Raw genomic sequence first — 23,634 nt, forward strand, 5'->3', positions numbered from 1 at the left:
ACATCTTACAGTCTCATTCCAAATTGTATTAAATGAATATCTTACCTCAATTGTGTACATACAACACCCCATTATGACAATTTGGATTTTTTTTTTTTAATTTATTAAAAATAGAAAATAAACAAATCACATTTATACGACAACCTTTGACATGAAGCTCAGAATTGAGGTCAGGTGCATTCTTCGTCCTTGATGTTTCTACAGCTGCAGTAAAGTCAGTAGATTGGACATGATTTGTAAAGGCACACACCTGTTTATGTAAGGTCCCACAGTTACATGTCAGAGCTCAAACACCTAGCATAGAATCAAAGGGAATTGCCTGTAGACCTGCGAGACAGTATTGTCGTAAGGCACAAATCGGGGGACGGAAACAGACAAATTTCTGCTGCTTTAAAAGGTCCCATTGAGCACAGTGGCTTCCATTATTTGAAAATCTTTCTTTCTCTCTAAAATATGCATTTGTCCCTCTTTGTCAACTCTTGCAAGTAATGTTCTCCTCAGGCAGGGAAACTGGATGCCAACCTGGTTCTGGAGCAGCTCAGGTGTAACGGTGTGTTGGAGGGCATTCGAATCTGCCGACAAGGATTCCCAAATCGAATTGTTTTCCAGGAGTTTCGCCAACGGTGGGTCGGATCCAACGGATCTGTATTGCTAACCTCTGCTGTGCCACTAGATGCATTTTGTATTGAAATATTCTTTCTCTTATAGCTATGAGATTCTGGCGGCAAGTGCTATTCCCAAAGGTTTCATGGATGGAAAACAAGCTTGCTGCCTCATGGTGCACTAGTGTTATTTATTCAAAAATTGCTGCTTTCAATTTTAGGTGACAGTGACAATTATCAATATCTTTTGATGTAGATCAAACATCTGGACCTGGATCCGAATCTGTACAGAATTGGACAGAGCAAGATATTTTTCCGCACAGGAGTTTTGGCCCAGCTGGAGGAAGAGAGAGACCTGAAGATAACTGTGATTATTATTGCCTTCCAGGCCCAAGCTCGAGGCTTCCTGGCCAGAAAGTACGTCTGTGCACATGCAAGCTCTCGCACAGGATTCCCATTCCATGACTTGTAGCATGACTTAAATGTGTAGGCAAGACTGCATGCAGTTGTAACGAATTGAAAAAAAACAAATTGCCATGGGTATGCAGGGTCAGACCATGTAACATCAACCAATCTATGGTAATGGGTGTGCGTAATCCATGTATTTGTCATTCATGATTTTTTTTGTTTTGTTGATCTTTGAAAGGGCGTTTGCTAAGAGGCAGCAACAACTCACAGCCATGAAAGTGATCCAGAGAAATTGTGCCGCCTACCTCAAACTTAGAAACTGGCAGTGGTGGAGACTCTTCACAAAGGTCAGCATGTCCATAGGTCCACTCAATACAGGTTCTTCTCCCCTATATTAGTTGAGGATCTTGATGTTTTGTATTGACATCACTTTCCTCCTATAAAGGTTAAGCCTCTTCTGCAAGTGACACGTCAGGAGGAAGAGATGAGTCTCAAGGAGGAAGAGCTGCAGAAATCAAAAGAAACTGCCGCAAAGTATGAATCGGAGCTCAGCGAGATCACCTTGAAGCACACAGCGGTAAATGTATCGATTTGAATCACATTCAAAATCCACTTCCCATTCTTCTGTGATGTACTGTCAGTCCATAGTTTTTGTTTTTGTTTTTTTTTTTAATTCCCTATCCATCCCAAGACAAGCTGCAACGCAATCACAGGGATGCTCCACTTAAATTGCTCAAGTTGACTGATTCTGGGTGGCAATTTGTTTCAGATTTTGGAGGAGAGAAATGCACTGCAGGAGCAGCTTCAGGCTGAGACTGAGTTGTATGCGGAAGCTGAGGAGATGAGGGTGCGCTTGGCAGCCAAGAAGCAGGAACTGGAGGAAATCCTCCATGAGATGGAGGCAAGACTCGACGAAGAAGAAGAGCGCTCTCAGACGTTGCTAGTAGAAAAGAAGAAGATGCAACAGCAGATGCAGGTAGTGAATCTGGCTTCTCTTTAATTTTGTGGTCATTGTTGCTGTCAGTTATTCTCCATTACTCTTTCTAAATCCAACGGAAGGCAAGTGTGTGCAACATCTGGGTATTCCCTTGTTATCGTAGGAATTGGAAGAGCATTTAGAAGAGGAGGAGGATGCGCGCCAAAAGCTGCAGCTTGAGAAGGTTACGTGTGAAGGAAAGATCAAAAAGCTTGAAGATGAAATCCTGGTGATGGAAGATCATAACAACAAGCTGCTGAAGGTAAATGGGGGGGGGGGGGGCATAATGAAGTTAAGGTGACTTGGTTTAGACACATTGCATTTTTATTTTGTAGGAGAGAAAGCTAATGGAGGAGAGGGTTGCAGACTACAGTGCCAATCTGGCGGAAGAGGAGGAGAAGTCAAAGAATCTCACCAAACTGAAAAACAAGCATGAGTCCATGATCTCAGAACTGGAGGGTAAACACTAGAAATATTACAATTCAGACTTATTTTATGATTGATAGCTTGTCGGCTCACTGACTTTCTACTTTACTTCTAGTCCGACTGAAGAAGGAGGAAAAAACTCGTCAGGAGCTGGATAAAGTGAAGCGTAAGTTAGAAGCCGAGTCAAATGATCTCCAGGAGCAGCTAGCGGACCTGCAGGCTCAGATCGCTGATCTCAAAGCCCAGCTGGCAAAGAAAGAGGAGGAGCTACAGAATTCCTTGGCCAGGTAAAGTCTCATGATGAGTTTCCTTGTCAGAACTTCCGTTTTTCAACACGAGCTAAATCATAACAAAGCAATATCTCTGGAAATCCACAGCCATCTAAAATGATCTGCGACAGCTCACATAAATGCGATTGATGCACGTTGATTTTCCTACACAAAGGCCAATTAGCACACCTTTCGTGTATCACAATAATTTTGAATGTTATTTTAGGTAAATACATTTGAATGTTTTTCTCTAATTAGGTTTGTAGTGCATTAATCAACATTCCTCTTTTATATAGATTAGAAGATGAGACAGCTCAAAAAAACAACGCTCTAAAGAAAATCCGTGAGCTGGAGGGCCACATTTCTGACTTGCAGGAAGACCTCGATTCTGAGAGAGCAGCCAGGAACAAAGCAGAAAAGATCAAACGTGACTTGGGAGAAGAGTTGGAGGCTCTTAAATCGGAACTCGAGGATACCCTGGACAGTACCGCCACCCAGCAGGAACTCAGGTCACAGATACTTTTTGCAAAAACATATGATGAAACAATGAAAGAAAGACACAAAGCTAACAAGCAGAATTTTGACTTGTTTTCCTTGTAAATGGACTTTTTATTTATTTATTTATTTATTTATTTATTTTTGCAGAGCCAAACGTGAGCAGGAGGTGACCTCACTGAAAAGAGCCATAGAGGAGGAGAACCGAACCCATGAAGCCCAGATACATGAAATGAGGCAGAAACACACCCAGGCTGTGGAGGAGCTCACAGAGCAACTTGAACAATCAAAACGAGTAACAGTTCTATTATTAAACACATTACAAACTTGATTGATGTACTTGACTTGTGCAATGTAGGACTGAAATAAAACCAAAATGTCCCTCCACTACAAGGTAAAATCCAACTTGGAGAAGGCCAAACAAACCCTAGAGAAGGAAACCTCTGAATTAACAATGGAGGTGCGCTCGCTCACTCAAGCTAAACAAGACGGGGAGCACAAGAGGAAGAAGTTGGAAGGTCAAGTGACAGATTTGCAATCCCGCTTGAATGACAGTGAGAAGCAGAAGTCTGAACTGGGAGAACGCTGCTCTAAGATCAATGTAATTGCCTTTTCCGAGTTCTGTATGCTCTAAAAACTGTGAAACTGTGATATAAAAAAAAGCCCTAAAATTACCTCTTAATTCCCCACAGGTTGAACTGGAAAGTGTAACAAACCTGCTGAATGAAGCTGAGGGCAAAATCATTAAACTGAACAAAGATGTTTCCAGCTTTAGCTCTCAACTCCAGGATGCACAGGTTACTTTGTAGAAGCAACCCAATATTGTAATAGGAAGCGGCAGAGTTTTGCTCTGACCTTTGACCTGCTTGGTGCCTTTAGGAGTTGCTGGCCGAGGAGACACGTCAGAAGCTGCAGTTCTCTACAAAGCTTCGACAGGCGGAGGATGACAAGAACAGTTTACAGGAGCAGCTCGAAGAGGAGATGGAGGCCAAGAGGAACGTTGAAAGACATGTTTCCGCCCTCAATATGCAGGTCAGAGAAGAATTTGCTTCTAGACTGATGTTGGAGATGGAATAAAAATGTTGACTCTTCTTTGACAGCTGTCGGACACAAAGAAAAAGTTGGAGGAAATGTGTGGGAACACTGAGTTGCTGGAAGAAAGCAAGAAGCGCCTGCAGAGAGATTTGGAGGCAGCCAACACTCAGTTTGAGGAGAAGGCTTCTGCCTACGACAAATTGGAGAAGACTAAAAACCGTCTGCAACAGGAGCTGGAGGACACACTGATGGATCTTGACAACCAGAGGCAGAATGTTTCAAACCTTGAGAAGAAACAAAAGAAGTTTGACCAGGTTTGTCCAAGTTCTCACTGTTGCCGTACATGATGAGCTGTCAGAGCTTTGACATCTTGCGTCATTTGCTTGTGGTTGTTTGGCCTCCAGATGCTGGCGGAGGAGAAGTCTGTCTCTAGTAAATATGCTGAGGAGAGAGATCGAGCCGAAGCTGAAGCCAGGGAGAAGGAGACAAAGGCCCTGTCTCTGGCGAGGGCTCTGGATGAAGCCCAGGATGCCAGAGAAGAGCTGGAGAGGGCCAACAAGGCCCTGAGGGTGGAGATGGAGGATCTGATCAGCTCAAAGGATGATGTTGGGAAAAATGTACGAGCTAGAATCAACTTCAGTTTAAAATGTCACTTAATGCACCAGAGCTGATAGTGCAGCTCCCACCCATAGTCAGCTGGCTCCCTGAGCAAGATTAAAAAAAAAAAAAGTATCATCCTGTGGTTGTAAATTTGATGCTGTGTTTTGTCAGGTCCATGAGCTGGAGAAGTCCAAGCGTGGCTTGGAGGCCCAGGTGGAGGAGATGAAGACTCAACTAGAGGAGCTAGAGGATGAGCTGCAGGCAGCTGAGGATGCCAAACTGCGCCTAGAGGTTAATATGCAGGCTCTGAAGGCCCAATTTGAGAGGGATCTGCAAGGACGCGATGAAATGGGAGAGGAGAAGAAGAGACAGCTGATCAAGCAGGTGAGCAAAACACGGTTGTCTCCCTTGCAGTGGGTTAGGGTTAAGTGATTCCGGCTCGGTTATGTCTCACCTCGCTCTCCTTGCAGGTCCGTGAGTTGGAGACTGAGCTTGAGGATGAACGTAAGCAGAGGGCCTCAGCAGCAGCAGCGAAGAAGAAATTGGAGACAGACATGAAAGATCTGGAAGGCCAGATTGATGCAGCCAATAAGGGACGAGATGAAGCCATCAAGCAGCTCCGAAAGCTTCAGGTGAGACCCAAGAAATGTCCCTCAGATTTAAACGTATTTGTGCCTTTCCGTGTCAAATTCTATCGACTGCTGGTTTTAGTTCTTTCTTTGACCTACAGCAGTAGGACACAAGCAACAGCTTTCCTCCATTCCAATTTGAAAAGTGTCTAAATTGACATAAACTGTCCAGTCAAAAAAATCCAGTTTATCCTACCCAGGTTATCCCATTTGTACATGTATATAAATAAAATAAATAAAAAAAAAATCTATTCTGATGCTGGTGTGCAAATCTCCTTTTCCACCAGGCCCAAATGAAAGACTTCCAGAGGGAACTGGAAGATGCCCGTGCTGCCCGTGAGGAAGTGCTGACTACAGCAAAGGAGAGTGAGAAGAAAGCCAAGAGCCTGGAGGCTGAGTTGATGCAGCTGCAGGAGGTAACAGTGTTGGCAGGCGACAAGACCAAAGAAAGCTTTTTGACCAATTTGGCACACTCGTAAAATGAAGAGAATTACGACTAGGCAAAACTGCGCAGTAGTGGGCATCTGTATGCTGCTCGTACAACTAGTGAAGCACGCCGTTTTAAAAATATTTTCATGGTAAAAATTAACAGTCTAATTGGTTTAACCGATTTTAGTTACATTAACTAATAGATTGGTCTGAATTTGACTAGTCTGGTTAATTATGGGACAACCGCTTTTATTGGTTCGCCATGCAGAAAGTAAATACATATGGCCCGGTAGTCATTTGGCCAGCGTATCCGTCAGGCAGTATCGATGTCCAGAGATTGAATCTGAGCTACTGCAGTCACTGTGTGAGTACTCTAGTTTCTTCACACATTCCAATAACATGTGCAGTAGGTAAATTGAACACTGTAATTGTCTTTAGGAGTGCATCGTTGTTCATCTATGGGCCCCTTGTGATTTTCTTATTTTGGGGGTGGGGCAAAAACCAATATCTTAGTCAAAATGAGCAATTTCTATTTGTTGGCCCCATCATAAATATACATACAGTGGAATAGTTGAAAACGCTACCGTTCTACAAAGGTTTGTTTTAACCAAAGATCAGTCAGAAATGTAACTATGAATAATGAAATACAGTATTAATGTTCTTGCATAAATGTATTCACATACCAAACTGTCTTGGTGTCAAATAGAGGCTTGGTTATTTGCACACAAAGCATATATACTTTGAGGACAAGTCTGCACGTTTTGTGTTTGTGTGTGCGTTTGTATGTGGTGGTAGAGCATCGTACTCTGGTTGGATCACTGAACTAGTGTTGTTATTCAACTAGTGCACCCTAGATGTTCTATTAGTGCACAGAAATGTCATATTGGTGAGAACAGAGAACATAGTGGTACATGGACAGTTCGGCACACTTACAGGATATTGAATATTTGCTTTAAAGGACTTGCCATACAAGACGTCAACTTGTTTAAAAGTGGTGGTGCTTCAAGCAACCCATTTTTCATGTCCTTCTTTAGGAACTGGCCTCTGCTGAGAGGGCGCGGAAGCAAGCAGAAGCTGAAAGGGACGAGCTGTCAGATGAGCTGGCGAGCAACTCCTCCGGAAAGTAAGTCATGCTTTGACTTTATTCAGAATTATTTGATCCCATCTGACTACACTTGTGCTTCTGGTGCGTAGGTCAGCTTTGTCCGATGAGAAGCGTCGCTTGGAAGCGAAGATCTCCCAGTTGGAGGAGGAGCTGGAGGAAGAACAGAGCAACATGGAGATCCTCAACGACAGGCTGAGGAAGAGCTCACAGCAGGTTGCCGTGGAACAACATCACATCAACATCATGCTCACCAAATTGTCGGTGTAGCTGGTGGCAACTTGTATTCTCTCCTCAGGTGGATCAGATCAACAACGAGCTGCAAACGGAGCGCTCGGCCTCTCAGAAGAACGAGAGCGCTCGACAGCAGATGGAGCGCCAGAACAAGGAGATGAAGGCCAAGCTCGCTGAGATGGAGAACCAGGTCAAGTCCAAATTCAAATCCTCCATCACCGCTTTGGAGGCGAAGGTGGCCCAACTTGAGGAGCAGCTGGAGCAGGAGAACAGGTGGGAAAACCCTAAAGCCAATGTCATACAATTTTATAATGTTCATTCAGGAAGTATTTTTGCAGCTGCACCATCATTTCCAGCCCATTGTGGGGAGTGCTCAAACACCCCTGAATTGAATCGTAGGCTCCTTAAAATTGGTGATGTTTTATATATGATCTTAAAACAAGCGAGAGAAATATGTTTGAAAAAAAAGACAGTTCTTTGCTGAAACAGAATACATTATTCCTCAAAAATGGATTTCTCCAGGAACTATCCTCAAGTCTCTTTCTTCATCATGTCTCGAACCTGAAACTCTGCCAGTCCAATGCCAAATACTTGCAGAGCTACTTTTCAGTTAGAACTGAATCACATCAAGGTTTTGTCTTGCTTTTTAGGGAAAAGCAGGCGACTGCCAAGAGTGTGCGCCAGAAGGACAAAAAGCTCAAGGATTTCATGATGCAGGTTGAGGATGAAAGGAAACAGGCAGAACAGTACAAAGACCAGGTAGATCACGATTTTTCACAAGGAACTTCATGACTCAGGAAGTGACGCATTCTTGAATGCTCCTTCTAATCAATTGCCCACCAGGCGGAGAAGGCAAACGCTCGCCTGAAGCAGCTGAAGCGGCAGCTGGAGGAGTCGGAGGAGGAGTCTCAGCGAGCCACGGCGGCCCGCAGGAAGCTTCAGCGGGAGCTGGATGAAGCCACCGAGGCCAACGATGCCATGAGCCGCGAGGTCAACTCTCTCAAGAGCAAACTCAGGTAGGAATAGTTACAAGTCACGGGCAAATAACTTTTATTTGTTGCTTTTTGCACTAATGGATGCAAAGTTATCAGATACCTGCATTTGAATTGCACCAACACATCTTACACAGGAAAAATAGAAATCACTCATCCTTTATTGAGCGCAACTGCACGATCGACACCGCTCCTTCTTGTGCCTGTGACTTCTTAGGCGCGGAAACGAGCCCTCTTTCGGCAGCGCACCTCGGCGTATGGGCGGAGGTCGGAGGGCGGTTGACGATGCGTCTGAGGAGGAGGTGGACTCCCAAAGTGACTTCAATGGAAAGTCAGCAGACTGAGATGAGTCGATATCAACTAAGACAAAATCAGATTCTGCTGACTATTCTGCCTCTTGAAGATGGAGGTTAACCTTATGCTTTTCCCTCTACCATCGCCCTAATTCACCTTTTTGTGAAAATATACACTGCCTGGCCAAAGAAAAGTCAAACACGGTTTTGTTTAGGTGCACGTAGCTTTGAATACACGTTGGATTGACATTTAAATTAGATAATGCATATTCTGCCATGCAGAGATGTTCTCTTGTATTTACTTATGGGAGAGCTGGACGTATGTGGAATGCATATTCAAAAGGTCCTTAATGTGGTGAAAGTATAAATCTTGTGAAACTATTCGAAATCCAAATTTGTATGATATGACAGGGTTTTTAGTTGCTCTGGAGTCCAGTCCAAAATTGTGAGAACCATTTTCCTGATTAAACCTCACATACACCTCTTGTGCTCTTCACATTTTGTACGAGCATTTGAACAAAATTTTGATTATCCTTGGTGCTGGTCATTTTGATGTTTCAGCAATAGAACCAGGGTTAATTATCAAGAACTTTTCATGTGTAGTTCAATCCAGTTGAGTTTCTTTTCAAGGAGCCAGAAAGTGTGTATTTTTCTGCCGTTTTCAGTAGTTAGTTAGCTCAGCTGTACTGTTGTTTCAGCGCACTTTTTCTTGCCACAAATCAAATTGATTAACTAAATACCAACCAAGGGGGTTATTTGGTTGCGCCATTTTTTTTAATTTACACAATTTGTGCTGCACTGAATGACTAATAATGCAACATTCTGTGCACAATAGGTGCCGCTAATTACCATACTACCCCGCCAGTCGAGCCAATACTGTATACTCCCTTTGGATAGTTTGTCACCTTTTGTAAATGTAGAACTACTACAGCTACGGTTGTCTTCTTGCCTGTGACTGCTGTTGACATTGTATTAGATTGGAACTGTAGATGTCGTCTACACCCAGTCTACTTTTTGTAGCCCAATTAGTCCTCGGCTATTACAGTTTTGTATGATAACTACAGTATTCCATACTCTTCTATGTAAAAGCTAACCAAAGGGTTGGGTGACACCCTTGTGCGATTTGCTGCATTTTGGACAACAGCCAGCAGTCCAATTTGCCTTCTAAAGTTTGTCTGTTAATCACCATACTCCACAGGTGTCGAATTCCAGTCCTCAAGGGCCGGTGTCTTGCATGTTTTCTAACCCTCTCTCTCAAACACACGATTCAAATGATTAGAACTTTTCAAAATCACGTATAGCTTGCTAATGACCTAATCGTTTGAATCAGATGTGTTTGAGAGAGGGGATTAGAAAACGTGCTGGACATCAGCCCTCGAGGACTGGAGTTTGACACCTATGCCCTACACAGTCTGATACAGTTATGTAACCAACTGATGTTTACATTGCACAATTTCTTTTTGCTACTTGTTGAACCACTTTCACAAAAATTAAAATTGTATACAAAAAAAAAAATAAAAGGTTGTCCTTTTAATGTTTCAGCAGAGGTCAGTAAATTCACAAGTCAAACTGAAAAAGTTCAACAGGAGAAACACTGCAAACCAAGAGGTTTCAGATTTTGGTGTAGTGCATCAGATGAATACAAGGCCACCGGGAAATGAACACAACAGCAAGTACAGTGAGTGATCACAGTACAGATTACTAAGTAGCCATATTGAATATGCCAGTATAACCCAAATTCCCATTTCAGAATCTCTCACCAAAAAGTGTTCTCCAATATACACAACTCAAACTATAAACTGTGCATCTCAACTATTATTGCTTTAATCCCTTCCACACAGTGCGAGTCCACAGTTATTAGAACTACCATGTTGTGTTCAGTAGTGTGAGTGTGCTAATCAAAAGTAAAGAGTCACTTCAGATTATAAAGAAGAGCTAATAATATGGAGGAAGGCAGCAGTGGCTTAAATCCAAACCCTGGTGGCAACGATTAATCCATAGTAGTAGTAATAGTAAAATACTTGTACAAATGTTTTTTTTTTCCTCTTTAAAATAGATTTGTTAATTTAAAAACACACACACACTCACTATGTCCTTATTAGGAGTAATGTGGAGAATGTTGAGGGGAAGTAAGGATTCTATTTTGAAATGAGGGTCTATGTCAGTGGTTCTCAAATGGGGGTACTTGAGGGAACTTCAGGGGGCACATGAGATTTTAGCTAAGCAAACATGCAAAAATCCTTCAATATTATTGTTTCAGGAAAATATAAGTCCATAAAACAAATGTTATGTTCAGTAGGTTATTTAATTTCATCATTGTAAAAACTTCTCCCCCATCCCAGAATGGTTTGACCCAACTTGTCATGTGCCACCGACTGTTACCTGTCAAGTTGATGATTTATTTTTGTGAACACATCTCTACTATGATCCTAAAAGAGGAAACTTTAAATTGAATATTTTTCTGTGGACAAATATTTATTTAGAATGATTTCTTTTTGAGAACAGGTCTGACACTTAATATTGATGTTTTTTGTTGAAAAAAAATTGTATTTATAATTAAGTCATTTCTTTTTTGATAACAGATTTCTTCTATGATCCAAAAGAGGACACTTTGTTTTTTGTGTCCAATACAAATTAAGTTTGAAAAGGTCTAAAGTTTAATAAAACAGACACTGAGGGCATGTTTTAACATTTTTTGTTTGTTTTTAAAGCAAAAAATGCTTTGCAGTGGTTAAGGGATACTTGGCTGAAAAGATATTTCACAGGGGTACGTCACTAAAAAAAAAAGATTGAGAACCACTGGTCTAAGTAACATGACAAAATGTTTGAAAGGAGAAGCGCTATGAATAATTTCCGGATGCACAAGTGTACAATCTGTAATATTTACAACATCAGACTGATCCATCACATCCAGGCAGCAAGTCAACAGTAATGGAGTGGTTTTTTTGAAACTCCTCACCAAATGGGCATGAGTGACCGTGGATGTTAAGCTTACGAAACACTGTGCCGCATCCCATGATATGGTGTGATAATAGTATGTCTGAGGCAGCAGAATTCCACAAATCATGTGGAGCGAGGAGCAAAGAAAGTAGTTTTCAGGTTCAACAGGCTCAAAGTTCAAAGTTTGGTTGGTATGGTGCAAGACGAAGAAATGAGGTGCGGATTCCTCACAGCAGCATCTTGACTCCTCCCTGGGGAGACTGCCCACCTTGAGAGACACCTCGCGGGGGTGCTGGTCCAAACTCTAACCGCTTCACTAAACTACAAGACAAATAAAGCATGCGGCAAACCGTATCACACATTTCATCATGTGCAAGTTGTTAGTGTCATGACTCATCAAAATCAACAAGGATCTAAGGTTTCAGTAAGTGAGAAAGGGGAAAAAAAACAAAACACTATGTAGATATAAAACGTGTGTTTGAAAATAATCTAAATGCATTTGCTCCTCAATATCTTGATTTTATAGGCAATTGTTTTTATTTGTATTTCATAACTATTTTTTGTTAATAAACAATAAATTAACCTGCAATACAATAAATAATCTCTTTTCTATTGCCGCTTATCCCCAATAGGGTCGCTGGCTAGCTGGCTTCGAGCAGTAGTGAACTGATTTCCAGCCAATTGCAGGGCTCACAGGGACAAAGAACCATTCACCCGCCCAATCACACCTCAGTATAATTTAGACTCTAAATTGTCTCTCATACACCTGCCAGGAATGTTTTTGGCGTGTGGGAGGAAGCTGGAGCCCATGCAGGCTCTGCCACTGAGGTGCGCTACAATAAACAATATTGAATCTATTATATATAATTTGCAGGTTAAGCCAAGGATGGGCAAATTTCAATAAAAGTTGGTGGGGGCCACATTTTTTCTAACCTGAAAGGGACACGTAGCACCAGACACTTCCAACGTGCAGTGTCTGACACCTAGTGGTGAATAGGGATATTAAACGTAAAACTAGACTGTGGAGATACAATAGGCAGGGGATAGGGACCAGGAGGAAAAAAAATAGCATAAGGCTTTCATAGCCATTCATTGAGGACGAAACATTGTGAACTTCAAAAATTTTAAAAATTAAAAAGAGTAGCCGTCATAGATATATTATTATAAGATTATAAGCTATCGCGTTCTTACCAATGAAATGTGCATGAAGTGCTTCTTGACTTCTTGATACAAGCGTAGTATATCACACATTATGACATTTTGAATATAGCGATAGAACCGTGGAGAAGCCATTGTATTAAAGTTAGCTGCACTGAGCAAGTGGCAATGCAAGTTGGCAGCCAGCGACGGCACTTTTTGCTACCACTTTTTTAATTGCTGCATACTGTAATCATTTTACAAATCACAATCATGATATTGAGGGTAATAAAATAATAGCAATTAGATTATTATTCAAAATAAATTTGCCTCAATCTACACCGCATCAGAATATACTTTATTGTTTCTGAATTCCTCTCACCTATCATACTGCGGAGGAGGGCTCATGGTGCTGGATTGGATGTCAACACCCCCATCTAGACCACATGGACTAGCAGAGGCAAGTGGCAGCGCCGGTCGGCTGATGGACGTGTCGTACGCAAAGTCTCGACATGAGGCCAGTTTGGACTCCAAATTCTGATACGCCACAAACACATTTTTCACAAATACAACTTCATCATAATATAAACACAGATCTGTTGAGAGACAAATATTTTGCCTACCCCAACTTTTCTCAGAAGCTCCCCAACAATGTTCAGTGCAGATATTCTGGCAGATGTTGTGAGAGGGGTACCTGTTAGACCATCACCTGACAGAAAAAAATATGTTGGAATTGAAAAAATATATATATAAATAAATAAAACACAACATTTGAGAAAAAGTGACAAAAGTATTACGACTCACCTCGCCGGATGCTGGATGCCGGGGGTGTGGCAAACGAGCTGTTTGGTTTCGACGGGGTAACAGGGGTTGTTGGCGGGTTAATAGCAGAGGGGCACGACAGGTCTGGTCGATCCGGGTCTTTGCCCAAGCTGCTGGATGGTCGCCTTTCCTTCTGACGCACCGCCAGCTCCTGGCGAAGATCTGCATAGAAAGGACAACCAGAGTAGTTGGACAGAATTAAAGGCACAAACTCTTATGTTAAGTCAAATGTCTCTGACATTGGTACACTCCAGAATTTATCAAAAGCTTCTTTGTGTGGCAAAGAAATTTGGAGGTCTCATATGAGGAGACCTAAGCTCAGTGAGCATCTAAAAGAATAAATACTGTAATTCTCCAAATATAAGATGCATCTGTGTATAGGATGTGCCCTTAATTTTGGGGTCAAATTCTGGTATTTTCTATGTTACCATGTATAAGTTGCACCAACACTTTGGCAACAATGAAAAAACTATAGTAAAGGAGCATTAATTAAGAGTAGCTAACCTCTACACTAGTACATAGATTACTTGTTATACTTAATGTAGGTATGCGGTTGGGTGCTAATTGTGGAGGTAACGAAGCTAGTGTGCCATTATTGAAGTTAGTAGCCTGTCCTGTGGTTGGAAATGGGAAAAATTTACAAAATGAATGAATTAATTGAATCAAAATCAAAAAATCAGTGTGAAATGATTCAAATCAGGCACTTGTGAATCAAAAGAATTTTGGAAATCAGAATCCATCCACTGCAGATGGTGAACAAAAGAGAACACATTCTACTTTCAGAAGCTTTTTTTTAACCACTCAATGTATTCATATTTAATTTGCTCAGTTAATATTACCCAATTAAACACTGCCTTATAAGGCTGCAAACAAAATCCCACTGAACTGGCACATGTGTTTACCTCTGGCTTCATCTTTGAGCCTCTGAACAGACTCAAGCAGATTTTCCTTCTCATCCAGCTCACTCTCAAGAAAAGCATTCCTTTCAATGACATGGTTCATCCTCTGCTCAAAGTCCTCCAGAGACATGATGGTAGCCCTGGGGAGGACACCACAAGATTATAATGGCCCTATTTCTTTCAGCATAGCCTTGAGATTTAGGTACGGACCTTTTGGTCCTCTCAAGATCATCATTGGACTGCTCCAGCTCTCTGATATATTTCTGCAGGTGATCTTTGACCGCTGTTGTCTCTGCCAGAGTTTCCTCCAGGTTGGAGATGTGCTTAAAATTATCATTGTACTGACTCTCAAATTTCTCCTGCCAAAAGAAGAGAGGTTTTGTGACATCTCACTGTAAAAGTAGCATTACTATTATGTGATAGATGACGCTTGTGATTTCATACATGTTGTAGACTGTGTGTCACGATCATACGGAGGATTGCACAGGCATAGGTTTCAAACTCCAGTCCTTAAAAGCCGCAAACCTGCATGTTTTCCATGCTGCTCTCCTAAACACACCTGATTTAAATGATTAGGATAAATTTCAAGATCTTGCAGAGTTTGCTGATGAGCTAATAATTTGAATCAGGTGTGTTCATGAGAGAAGCATCGAAAACATGCAGGATTGCGGCCCTCAAGGACTGGAGTTTGAGACTCCAAACAAACGCCATGTAAAAAAGCCAATGATGTTTTACAGGATGACACAGCTTTAGTCAGCCTTACAAAATATTTTATCACAAACTTTATGATTCAAGTTTGTGACAAAGTTTGCCCAGACAAAAGGCATTGTGAGCCTGAGCAGAAACACCATTGCTAAGCGTGTCCATCAATCTAAAGGAGCAGCTCTGTGATAAAGGCAAAAGTGTGGATGAGAGCGTGACACTTGTGACTGGTCACTAAATTTAAATGGTAATTGTTAATCATACATGAGTACAATGCACTGTACTAAAAAAAATAGAAAAAAATTAATAAATGCAGCATTTCGACAACTGTTCAGCTGAGTCATTAGCATAGGAAAGGCTCCTTTTGCAGGAGTACATGAACAGTTCGCTTATCAATCATACCTTAATGTTTTCCAGTTCCATACGGAGTCTGTTGTTGTCCTGTAACAGTTCCTTATTGCGTGCTTCACTGTGCTTCAGCTCAGCTTCCAGCTCTGCTTCATAGTCTCGACTCATCTGCTGAAACTCCTCAAGCTCCGCCTGAGCTTCATCTGCCCTGAAGGCACCACATTTGCAAAGTGAGATCGACCTCCGTCACGAATGACTGAATATATTCAAGATGACCTCGAGTTAAGTTCACAATGAATGTCCAAAGTAATACTGTATTACCTTTGCTGATGTCTATTAGCCTGCTCCTTCCAGAAGCCCAGCTCCTCTTGTAAAGTCGCAAAGTTGCGTGCTGTTGGCTCGCCCATTTCGCAGGGTGCTCCCGTTTCCAGTTACAGGGACTGAGCTAAGAAAGTGCATTCGCAAAATGCATAACAATGTTTTTGTCTCACAGCACCGCCACTGCTGGTAGCGGATGCTAAACAAGCTAATATAACCCAAGTAATCCGCATCCTTTATGCAACAGTACGTAGTTAACGCATCATAATCGATGTGTTGATTAGTTTTAGGGAGCGAAAACGACTGTTACATTTGAAAGTAAACTGTGTCTTAGATAGCTTAGCCAGCTTAGCAGTTAAGATATGCAAATCTATCCTACGCAAAATTAAACGGGTGCTTCATTACTCACCTGCATGCAAGAGTGTTAAAATGTATTATGTTAATATTTATATTCCCAGTGAAAACGTATATCACACTTTTCCGAATAGCTATCGTTGCTCGAACAAACTTACTTAACCAGCTCAGAACTATACTGCTGTTCCACCAATAAATTACAAATGTAGCTTGAATCCCGAGACGCTATTGGTTTAAACAAATGACGACATAAACAAATTACCCAATCAATCCACGCATTACTTCATAGTGGGCAAGTATTCCTGATGTAAACACGCCCCGCCAAGCAGTTGCAGTTCCACCAATCAACTACAAGCTAAGCTTAATATCCAACACGTTATAGGTCTAAACAAACGATGACATGAGGCTACCCAATCCCTACATCTGTACACTCAGAAGAGGGAAGTCCATAGATTATTATCAACCATTACAGGACGTTGCGGACCAAGCCCGGCTTCTTAAATGGGGAGTCCAAGCCGATTCATCCACCCATCCATCCATTTTTTCTTTAGCCGCTTATCCTCACTCGGGTCGCTGATTTGCTGGCGCCTTTTTCCGCGGGGACACCCAACCTCATAGTTCAGTGGTCTTGGGTTCAGTTCCAGCTCGCCCCGGCCTTCCTGTGTGGAGTTTGCATGTTCTCCCCACGCTCGCATGGGTCTTCTCCGGGTACCCCGGTCTCTTCCGACTTTCCAAAAACATGCGTGGTAGGTGTACTGAACGCTCCAAATTGCCCTGAGGTGTAGGTGTTGGAGTGACTGTTTGTCTGTTGGCCCTTCGAATGGCTGGCGACCAGAGGCAAAAGTCATATCCAGTCTTTCACAATGCATCCATACTTCTTGATTCACTCAAATTTTCAAAGTTTATGGGCATTTGTGTGTGGTAGAATCATATTTCCAACAATAAATAACAAAAATTACATTATAGCAAATAGCAGTTTTAATTTAATGTTGATTACAAAATGACCATGCAAAAGTCATATCCAGTCTTTCACAATGCATCCATACTTCTGGATTCACTCAAATTTTCAAAGTTTATGGGCATTTGTGTGTGGTAGAATCATATTTCCAACAATAAATAACAAAAATTACATTATAACAAATAGCAGTTTTAATTTAATGTTGATTACAAAATGACCATTTCATTCGTGTAGTTTTCATAATTCCGTTACTGTATCAGGCTATTTCTTTTCAACAGGCACACATTGTTTATTGAATTTTGCATGCTATAAGAAATGCATTTTTTTAATAACATTCCTTTAAAACTAGTTACAGTGGCAGTTTCATATTGATGTTCTGTATTTGTCTCCTAAGATTACAATACTTCACAGATATAACATTAAAAACATCACAAAAAAAGGCAAGTAGTGAAGTAGGCTCTCAGCTATAAATAAATACATGACAACAAGGTACATTGAAGTTACTTACATAAGGTCGCATTCATGTTTGGAAGGTATTTTACTTTTAAAGACCTCGTTTGAGTTATTTCAGGAACATTTAAAGAACATCTAAGTGCAGTAACTTAAAAAAAAACTAAGAAACTTGTGAAAACTGATCAAAGTTGTAAATGTTCCAGCATGTTTAGATTATAAGCATTTCAAGGCTGGTATTAGACTGGAATGCCTAAGTCATGCTTCAAACCTTGAATCTCAGAGATGTGAGGCAAGCATGCAAACCTCTGGGCTCCTCTGCAGCTAGAGATTGCTAACCCTAAACGTGTGTCAAGGTATACTTCATATGGACCTGAAAATGATGATACATTATATGAAGTCTCGCTGGTGGAGTGGTCACGCTACTGCATCAGGAAGTGGTTTGATGGTTTGGTGGGTATTGCAAATACAAAACGGACCCAAAACGCAGTAGCGATCACCATTTTGTGGATTTCAGATGCTGTTACAACCGTGTATGCAATTGAAATGCTTTTTTTTTTTTTTTGTTGCAATGGAACCTGCATGAAAAAAAATCCTTATTTGGTAACATTCTACAATGTACAATGACAATCAATATTTCAATTCTATTTTGATTTGATTGCTTCCAATAAATTAAGGTTAAAAAAAATGGAAATGTTACTATGATTTCTAAATGAACAAATAACAAATTATTCTTATATCATACGTTGTATTTAAGCACATTCATTACATTTTCTTTAACAAATGGCCATTGAGTACCAGGGCATCTGCACCACTTGATGGTGCCACAGAACAAATGAAGCACCATGAAGTTTAAAACCATTAGCAAACCAATTGGCTGCAAAGCTTCATTGATTCGTGAAGCTTCATTTGGCCATCACTACCATTCAAAGAGAACGTTGCCTCGGATAAAGTGGGCATGTATTTACTCTTGCACGGGCAGTACCAATTGATGTAGAGGCAGAGGTGGGCTACCCCTTCAAAGGCGTTTATGTGGAGATGGACAGACCAGGCCTGGTTGTGAAGAGGACCTTGCCCAAAGGTGTCTCACGTTCACAATGGACATTTATGGCTGAATATGGCACAATCTTAGCACTCAGCATCTATTGTAGGCCCCTTCTCAAGGTTTCGTATTTTTCTCCTAATAGTGTTTTGAGTTCTCCCTGCCCATCTGGAAGTCTGGTTCTAGGGATGCTGTTGTGGATTTGTCATGTTTTCTGAGATTGTTTCACTTGTAAAGCCCTTTGAGACTGTGTGGTGATCAATGGCTATATAAATAAACTTGACGACAAAGATTTCCTCCTCAAAGTGACATTACCAAGAGAGATGTGAAAGGACGTTCCGTTTTATCTGCTTGGGCAAGGGCGGTGCTGAGAACACAAAATCACCAAGAAATGCTTGGAAATGCATCAACAAAATAAAATAACACTTTGGGGGTCTTTAGGGTGAGAAGGAAACATTGTAACATGATTAAATGTCCAAAATATTACATTTTCATGATACGAGCCCTTAAAATGACTTAAAATTCCAAACCATTGGCTAAGATTAGGTCAGTTGCTGTTCACAACATGACTTGTTAATGAGGTAGGGAAGCAAATGAGTTTTTCATTTGTTTGTACACACCAACATTACACATACAACACTACATAGTACAACAACGTCTCACTGGGATAAACAAGCATATACCTTGCAGTACTAAGCCATACATTATTGTATTATATCTTGATGATTTAGACACGTACCGTGGTCATAATTGTCCCCCGAGTAAATATTCTTCCATACCTCCATGGAATTATGATGTGACTTCCTTAGCTTTGTTTCGGGGACATGCATTCTTACAATCCAACACATCTGTCTTCACCTGGCCCAGAGTTCGCAGTAGGCACATGGTATCAAAGCCCTCATCAGCAGCTTCTTGCAGCAACTCAAGCACCTGTTAATTAGATGTGTGAAATGAGTTCATCTCTACTAAATTGTTGTTGTTCCAATTTGACTCACCTGCAGGCACTTGAAAGACTTCAGTTCACTGAGGTTTTCCTGCAGGAAGAGCAGATAGATGCTGAGGTCATTGTAGAAGGGCGTGATGACTCCCAACGCACCAAAGCCCGGCAGCATCTCATAAGGCCGGAGAAAGTTGGAACTCTGTCGTGCAGGTCCGACAGTGGCGTATACCACCAGTGGGGTGAGCAGCACATACACCCCTAGGTTGATGTAGCTGAGTAGCCGGAAGACCCCCACTGCCACAAGCTTACACTGGACGGCTGAAGGTACTTTGCTGTCATTAGTCAGCACACCTGTGCGTAGGTCACAAGCAAACTCATCGGTCAGGGAGGCCAGTCGGATGTAGTATCCCAGGTAGAGGCAAGCGAGCAGCAGGATGAGCAGAGTCAAGGCCCGGCATGCCAAGTACATGATGACGAGGCGGTGAGAGGAGCGCTTGGTCTTTAGATACTGCTCAACTAAAGGGTATTTGAAGCAACCCTCTGCCAGCTCCAGAGCACTGCTACAGAAAAGAACACATTGTATATGTTCAAATCATACAATATCAGTGTAAACAAAGGAATTAAATGCATTTGGTATTTAGTGCAGAGTGATTTATTTTTCATATTTAATATATTCATAGTCAACCATTCATTCATTCTATATACTGCTTTTCTACAAGCCTATCCTGGCTGTCTTTTTCAACTAACTGGCATAATACATCATGGACTGGTCACAATCACAGTATATACATGTATATACATTCATATAGAAAAACACAAGCCAGTTGATCCCCACACACACACACACACACACACACACACACACACACTCACATGCACCTACACACAGACACATACGCCAACCCCGGGATATGCAAAGTAAAATTAATTGATAAAAACATGAGTGTACAAGTAACAAAATGGTCAATAAATACTGCATGGAATATGACTTACTATAAAATACAGCATAAATAGAATGTGAAAATTACAAGAATCTTAAATGTTAGTTCCTTGTCTTTACTGAAGGAAAAAAAGAAAGAAAAAAATATATACATACAGTATACTGTATATATATATATTGACAAGTTTCAAGATGGAACTGTTAGGTTATCCACCTCTGTGTGTCCTGTGAATTATCCTTATCCTTTGCATCCAAGGACGCCAAATTCTTTGCCAGTTTAATGGCACGATTATAAAAGCGGTCCAGCTCCTCCATTATGAAGCTGAGATCCGAGGAGAGATGTGGGGCTGCAGTGAAGCGCCAGAAAAGGGCAGGGATGTACACAAGGATGGCCACTGAGAGCAGGATGTATGGAAAGAACTACACAAAAAAGACAAAACAGATAAATGTAAATATTAAGTTCAGGAAAGAAAAATTCTGGATTTTTCTTGTCTTCGAGTAGATGTAATCATGATTCATGAGCAGTTTGAGCACTGGCTGACTGACGTCCTTGAATACTCGTGCCGTATAATACATTGTCAAATAATTATCATGAAAGTACAGAAAGATTTGCCCTCCTTGAAAATGTTTTGTAAATTGCAGTTTCTGTACCTTGTGAAGCCATAATGGTGAACCATCATCTTGTTGTTGTACAGCTGCCCAGCAAAAGGAATCCACATATGCTGCCTGTCTCCAGGAGAAGTTAGTGGGTGCAAAACAGCTGATTTGTGTACCTGAAGGAGCATAGAACAAAACAGTTGAATACATATGACAACAATTTTCACTTTGCACATCCAACTGATGCTAGGAGTTTAAATAGCGGATACCGGATAGATTGTCTGTCTGTCTGTCTGTCTGTCTGTCTGTCTGTCTGTCTGTCTGTCTGTCTGTCTGTCTGTCTGTCTATCTATCTATCTATCTATCTATCTATCTATCTATCTATCTATCTATCTGTCTATTGCCTCACGGTAATGAAAGGTACTTTTCACCTTGAGTACCTATTAAACCGCATTAAAAACATCTTGAAGTCCAATATATTGCAGTTCAATGCCACTAAAAACATCTCCATCTTTCTCTCCATTATTTTTGGAAAGGCAAAATTATTGATAGAACCCATGTTGTGCCTAGCATCTGTGATTAAAGCATTTTGTTTCGTTTAACAATTAAAATCCGAAACTCGACTTATTGAGTGAGAAGAACATCATTATGTTAGGAACAGATGACCCAGAACGTAACCTACCAACAGCCTAACATTTTGGCTGCAGATGAGGCATCATGTTACATCAGAGTCTTCCGTTATTAGTAACGGTTAGACTAATGATCAGTGTAATCATGATATTGAGTTGTTGATGCTGGTCCAACAATATAAAAAAAATGCATTTAGTTAATTAATTTTAAAAGTCAGTTGATGTGAACATGAGTGTGAAAGGTTGCCTGTCTCTATGCAGTGACCGTGTGACCTCTCAGGAAAGCAATATACTGTACAAGATGGACGCATGAATAAATCAAAGTAGCTGCACTACTCTGCTGAGACCTTGGTATCCGCAATACACAATGAAACTGCATTCTCGTCTCAAACCTGCAGGGGGTAACTGTAAGCACATCAACATTAGTGCATACCATACATATATAAAAATAAGATGACTAATACTGTGGTAATTGTTGTTTCTGGTCACACTGCCATGACTTCTGGTCACACAAAAGTGTGTTGAGTTTCTGAAATGTAATCTAGACAAATGTATTATGTCAGCTAATCGTTAAAACTAAGGAGTCAGTCTCCACTTTGGACCTCCCAATGTTCTAGGAAGACAATATGCAAGATAGAGTGTGTCGGTACAAAATTGTCTCCCCTTAAAAAGAACTGACTCAGCATAGTGAGAATGAGGCTAAGCTTCTCATTTTTTTCCCCATCACCAAACTCATCTATCATGGCATCCAAAAAGGTTTTGCCTCACAAAGCTGGAACCAAACAATAATGAAAATGTATTGGCAAAATTGAGAAATAAGATTAACACCAATCCATCCATCCTTTCCATTTTCTATAGTAGGTCATTAATTATATTGAAGACTTCACCAGGAAATGTGACATATCTGTTGTCAATTCGTCTGAATAAAGCAGCAAGGTGGTGCAGCTTCAATAATGTTCTAAATCTGAAGGGCTCTGTTCATCAATGCATGTAGGACAGTGGGTACTATAATAAGATTATGTTTGACCAGCTCATGAGTGTGTTCATGGTTCATTGTTATGAACGACTTCTTGTACTAGACTGGGACATGCAGCAGCCGAAGAGCGTATGCAGCTCCGCTACTTGTCTGGGCGTGATTTAAGTAAAAGGGTGGAGCCTTACGTCACACTTAAGCATTTCATTCAAATCCTTGTATCCTTGTAAAGGCAAACCGATACTGTTTTGCAATTTGTACCAATATACTTAGTGTGATTTGTTTATAAAATGTTATTTGAATAATAATTCAACAAAGAACCACGTTCATGTTATATGTTAAACACGTTTCTTTCATAGGAGCTTACCGACGGACACCTCCTGAGCAAAAGCGAGAGAGATGAGAAACAAAGGTAGCCCTACAGCCAGGAACGTCACTATTTTGTCCACAGCCAGCTCCAATCGCATTCCTTTGTACTTTGCCTCCGTGGGGTCCTTCAATAAAAAGTCTGAAAAAACGTATTCTGTTGCTACGTGGGCAATCGCCATGGCGCACGAAGACAATAATAAATAGACCGGGGGAAAAAGTCACTGTAATTTCAATGAACCGTCGGAATTATTCCGAGGTAAAATATAAATAAATAAATCATAGACCTCTCAGCCGCTATTGTTCATGCATCTCCTTTCGCCGGGCGGGCGCGATGACTATTGAACCTGCTGTGACGTCCCGTTATTGTAGCAACCACACCATAAACACTAGAGAGCGCTAGTGTCCACTGGCTGAAATTCTAGTCACAGCGTTTGTGCAAAAGTACAGTACTCATTACTCTGTGAACATTAGACGTTAATGCAAAACACATTATTCTCTGGTGGGGGGGGGGGGGGGGGGGTGCTAACTATAAATTGTAGTAACTATAAGTGTGTGACCTAGTTGAGACCATATGAACAATCAAAAGGTGTTGGATTGATTTGATTAAATACAAAATATATTTCAAAACATCTATATCGATTTAATCGAATAAAACGTATCTCAGAATATATATATATATATTTTTTTTTTTATAGAATTCAGTTTCTAGTAGAATGTGTGGATTAT

The 23,634-nt window shown here is 41.0% G+C and overlaps 3 protein-coding genes across 5 annotated transcripts in view; 1 reads left to right on the forward strand and 2 right to left on the reverse strand.

Moving 5' to 3' along the window:
- myh11a (myosin, heavy chain 11a, smooth muscle) overlaps window positions 1–10,024 on the forward strand; it is a 25,040-nt gene extending 15,016 nt beyond the window's left edge. For both annotated transcript variants that reach the window (XM_088419797.1, XM_088419798.1), the window contains 25 exons: window positions 502–623; window positions 709–778; window positions 859–1,019; window positions 1,249–1,357; window positions 1,456–1,587; window positions 1,780–1,986; window positions 2,111–2,248; window positions 2,322–2,445; window positions 2,528–2,699; window positions 2,978–3,190; window positions 3,327–3,471; window positions 3,571–3,777; window positions 3,869–3,973; window positions 4,056–4,208; window positions 4,277–4,525; window positions 4,616–4,828; window positions 4,983–5,195; window positions 5,282–5,443; window positions 5,728–5,856; window positions 6,904–6,992; window positions 7,064–7,187; window positions 7,270–7,478; window positions 7,856–7,964; window positions 8,049–8,221; window positions 8,415–10,024. In XM_088419797.1, the coding sequence (XP_088275923.1) occupies window positions 502–623; window positions 709–778; window positions 859–1,019; window positions 1,249–1,357; window positions 1,456–1,587; window positions 1,780–1,986; window positions 2,111–2,248; window positions 2,322–2,445; window positions 2,528–2,699; window positions 2,978–3,190; window positions 3,327–3,471; window positions 3,571–3,777; window positions 3,869–3,973; window positions 4,056–4,208; window positions 4,277–4,525; window positions 4,616–4,828; window positions 4,983–5,195; window positions 5,282–5,443; window positions 5,728–5,856; window positions 6,904–6,992; window positions 7,064–7,187; window positions 7,270–7,478; window positions 7,856–7,964; window positions 8,049–8,221; window positions 8,415–8,541 (3,855 nt within the window). In that variant the 3' untranslated portion in view covers window positions 8,542–10,024. The remainder of the gene's footprint in view (window positions 1–501; window positions 624–708; window positions 779–858; window positions 1,020–1,248; window positions 1,358–1,455; window positions 1,588–1,779; window positions 1,987–2,110; window positions 2,249–2,321; window positions 2,446–2,527; window positions 2,700–2,977; window positions 3,191–3,326; window positions 3,472–3,570; window positions 3,778–3,868; window positions 3,974–4,055; window positions 4,209–4,276; window positions 4,526–4,615; window positions 4,829–4,982; window positions 5,196–5,281; window positions 5,444–5,727; window positions 5,857–6,903; window positions 6,993–7,063; window positions 7,188–7,269; window positions 7,479–7,855; window positions 7,965–8,048; window positions 8,222–8,414) is intronic.
- LOC148420965 (nuclear distribution protein nudE homolog 1-like) lies at window positions 10,001–16,209 on the reverse strand. The gene is made up of 9 exons (XM_088419800.1): window positions 16,066–16,209; window positions 15,660–15,783; window positions 15,393–15,546; window positions 14,499–14,647; window positions 14,292–14,428; window positions 13,372–13,551; window positions 13,191–13,276; window positions 12,950–13,104; window positions 10,001–11,751 (listed from the first exon to the last, which is right to left on the reverse strand). Exons 2-9 carry the CDS (start codon window positions 15,743–15,745, stop codon window positions 11,658–11,660), a joined length of 1,041 nt encoding a protein of 346 aa, XP_088275926.1. The 5' UTR covers window positions 15,746–15,783; window positions 16,066–16,209; the 3' UTR covers window positions 10,001–11,657.
- Window positions 16,210–17,136: 927 nt separating this feature from the next.
- LOC148420966 (pannexin-1-like) lies at window positions 17,137–23,252 on the reverse strand. 2 transcript variants are annotated; one of them, XM_088418507.1, is made up of 6 exons: window positions 22,907–23,252; window positions 20,992–21,113; window positions 20,555–20,760; window positions 19,557–19,960; window positions 19,456–19,494; window positions 19,246–19,390 (listed from the first exon to the last, which is right to left on the reverse strand). In XM_088418507.1, the coding sequence occupies exons 1-5, from the start codon at window positions 23,085–23,087 to the stop codon at window positions 19,481–19,483; spliced, it is 927 nt and encodes a 308-aa protein (XP_088274633.1). In that variant the 5' UTR covers window positions 23,088–23,252; the 3' UTR covers window positions 19,246–19,390; window positions 19,456–19,480. The 2 variants fall into 2 exon arrangements, with proteins under 2 accessions (XP_088274632.1, XP_088274633.1); XM_088418506.1 differs by having other exon boundaries at window positions 17,137–19,390; window positions 19,456–19,960.
- Window positions 23,253–23,634: the final 382 nt, after the last annotated feature.

This window comes from Hippichthys cyanospilos, chromosome 7, assembly GCF_059441005.1.
Source record: "Hippichthys cyanospilos isolate Australia breed blue-spotted pipefish chromosome 7, RoL_Hcya_1.0, whole genome shotgun sequence".
Taxonomy (NCBI): Eukaryota; Metazoa; Chordata; class Actinopteri; order Syngnathiformes; family Syngnathidae; genus Hippichthys; species Hippichthys cyanospilos.

Coding starts and splice junctions, on each gene's coding strand:
- LOC148420965 (XM_088419800.1), bottom strand. CDS start 15,745: ATGGGCGAGCCAACAGCACGCAACTTTGCGACTTTACAAGAGGAGCTG. Junction 15,547..15,659: donor GCTAATAGACATCAGCAAAG/GTAATACAGTAT, acceptor TGGTGCCTTCAG/GGCAGATGAAGCTCAGGCGG. Junction 13,277..13,371: donor GGCATCCAGCATCCGGCGAG/GTGAGTCGTAAT, acceptor TTTTTCTGTCAG/GTGATGGTCTAACAGGTACC.
- LOC148420966 (XM_088418506.1), bottom strand. CDS start 23,087: ATGGCGATTGCCCACGTAGCAACAGAATACGTTTTTTCAGACTTTTTA. Junction 21,114..22,906: donor TGCTCAGGAGGTGTCCGTCG/GTAAGCTCCTAT, acceptor ATGCTCCTTCAG/GTACACAAATCAGCTGTTTT. Junction 19,391..19,455: donor AGTCTTTCAAGTGCCTGCAG/GTGAGTCAAATT, acceptor TCTAATTAACAG/GTGCTTGAGTTGCTGCAAGA.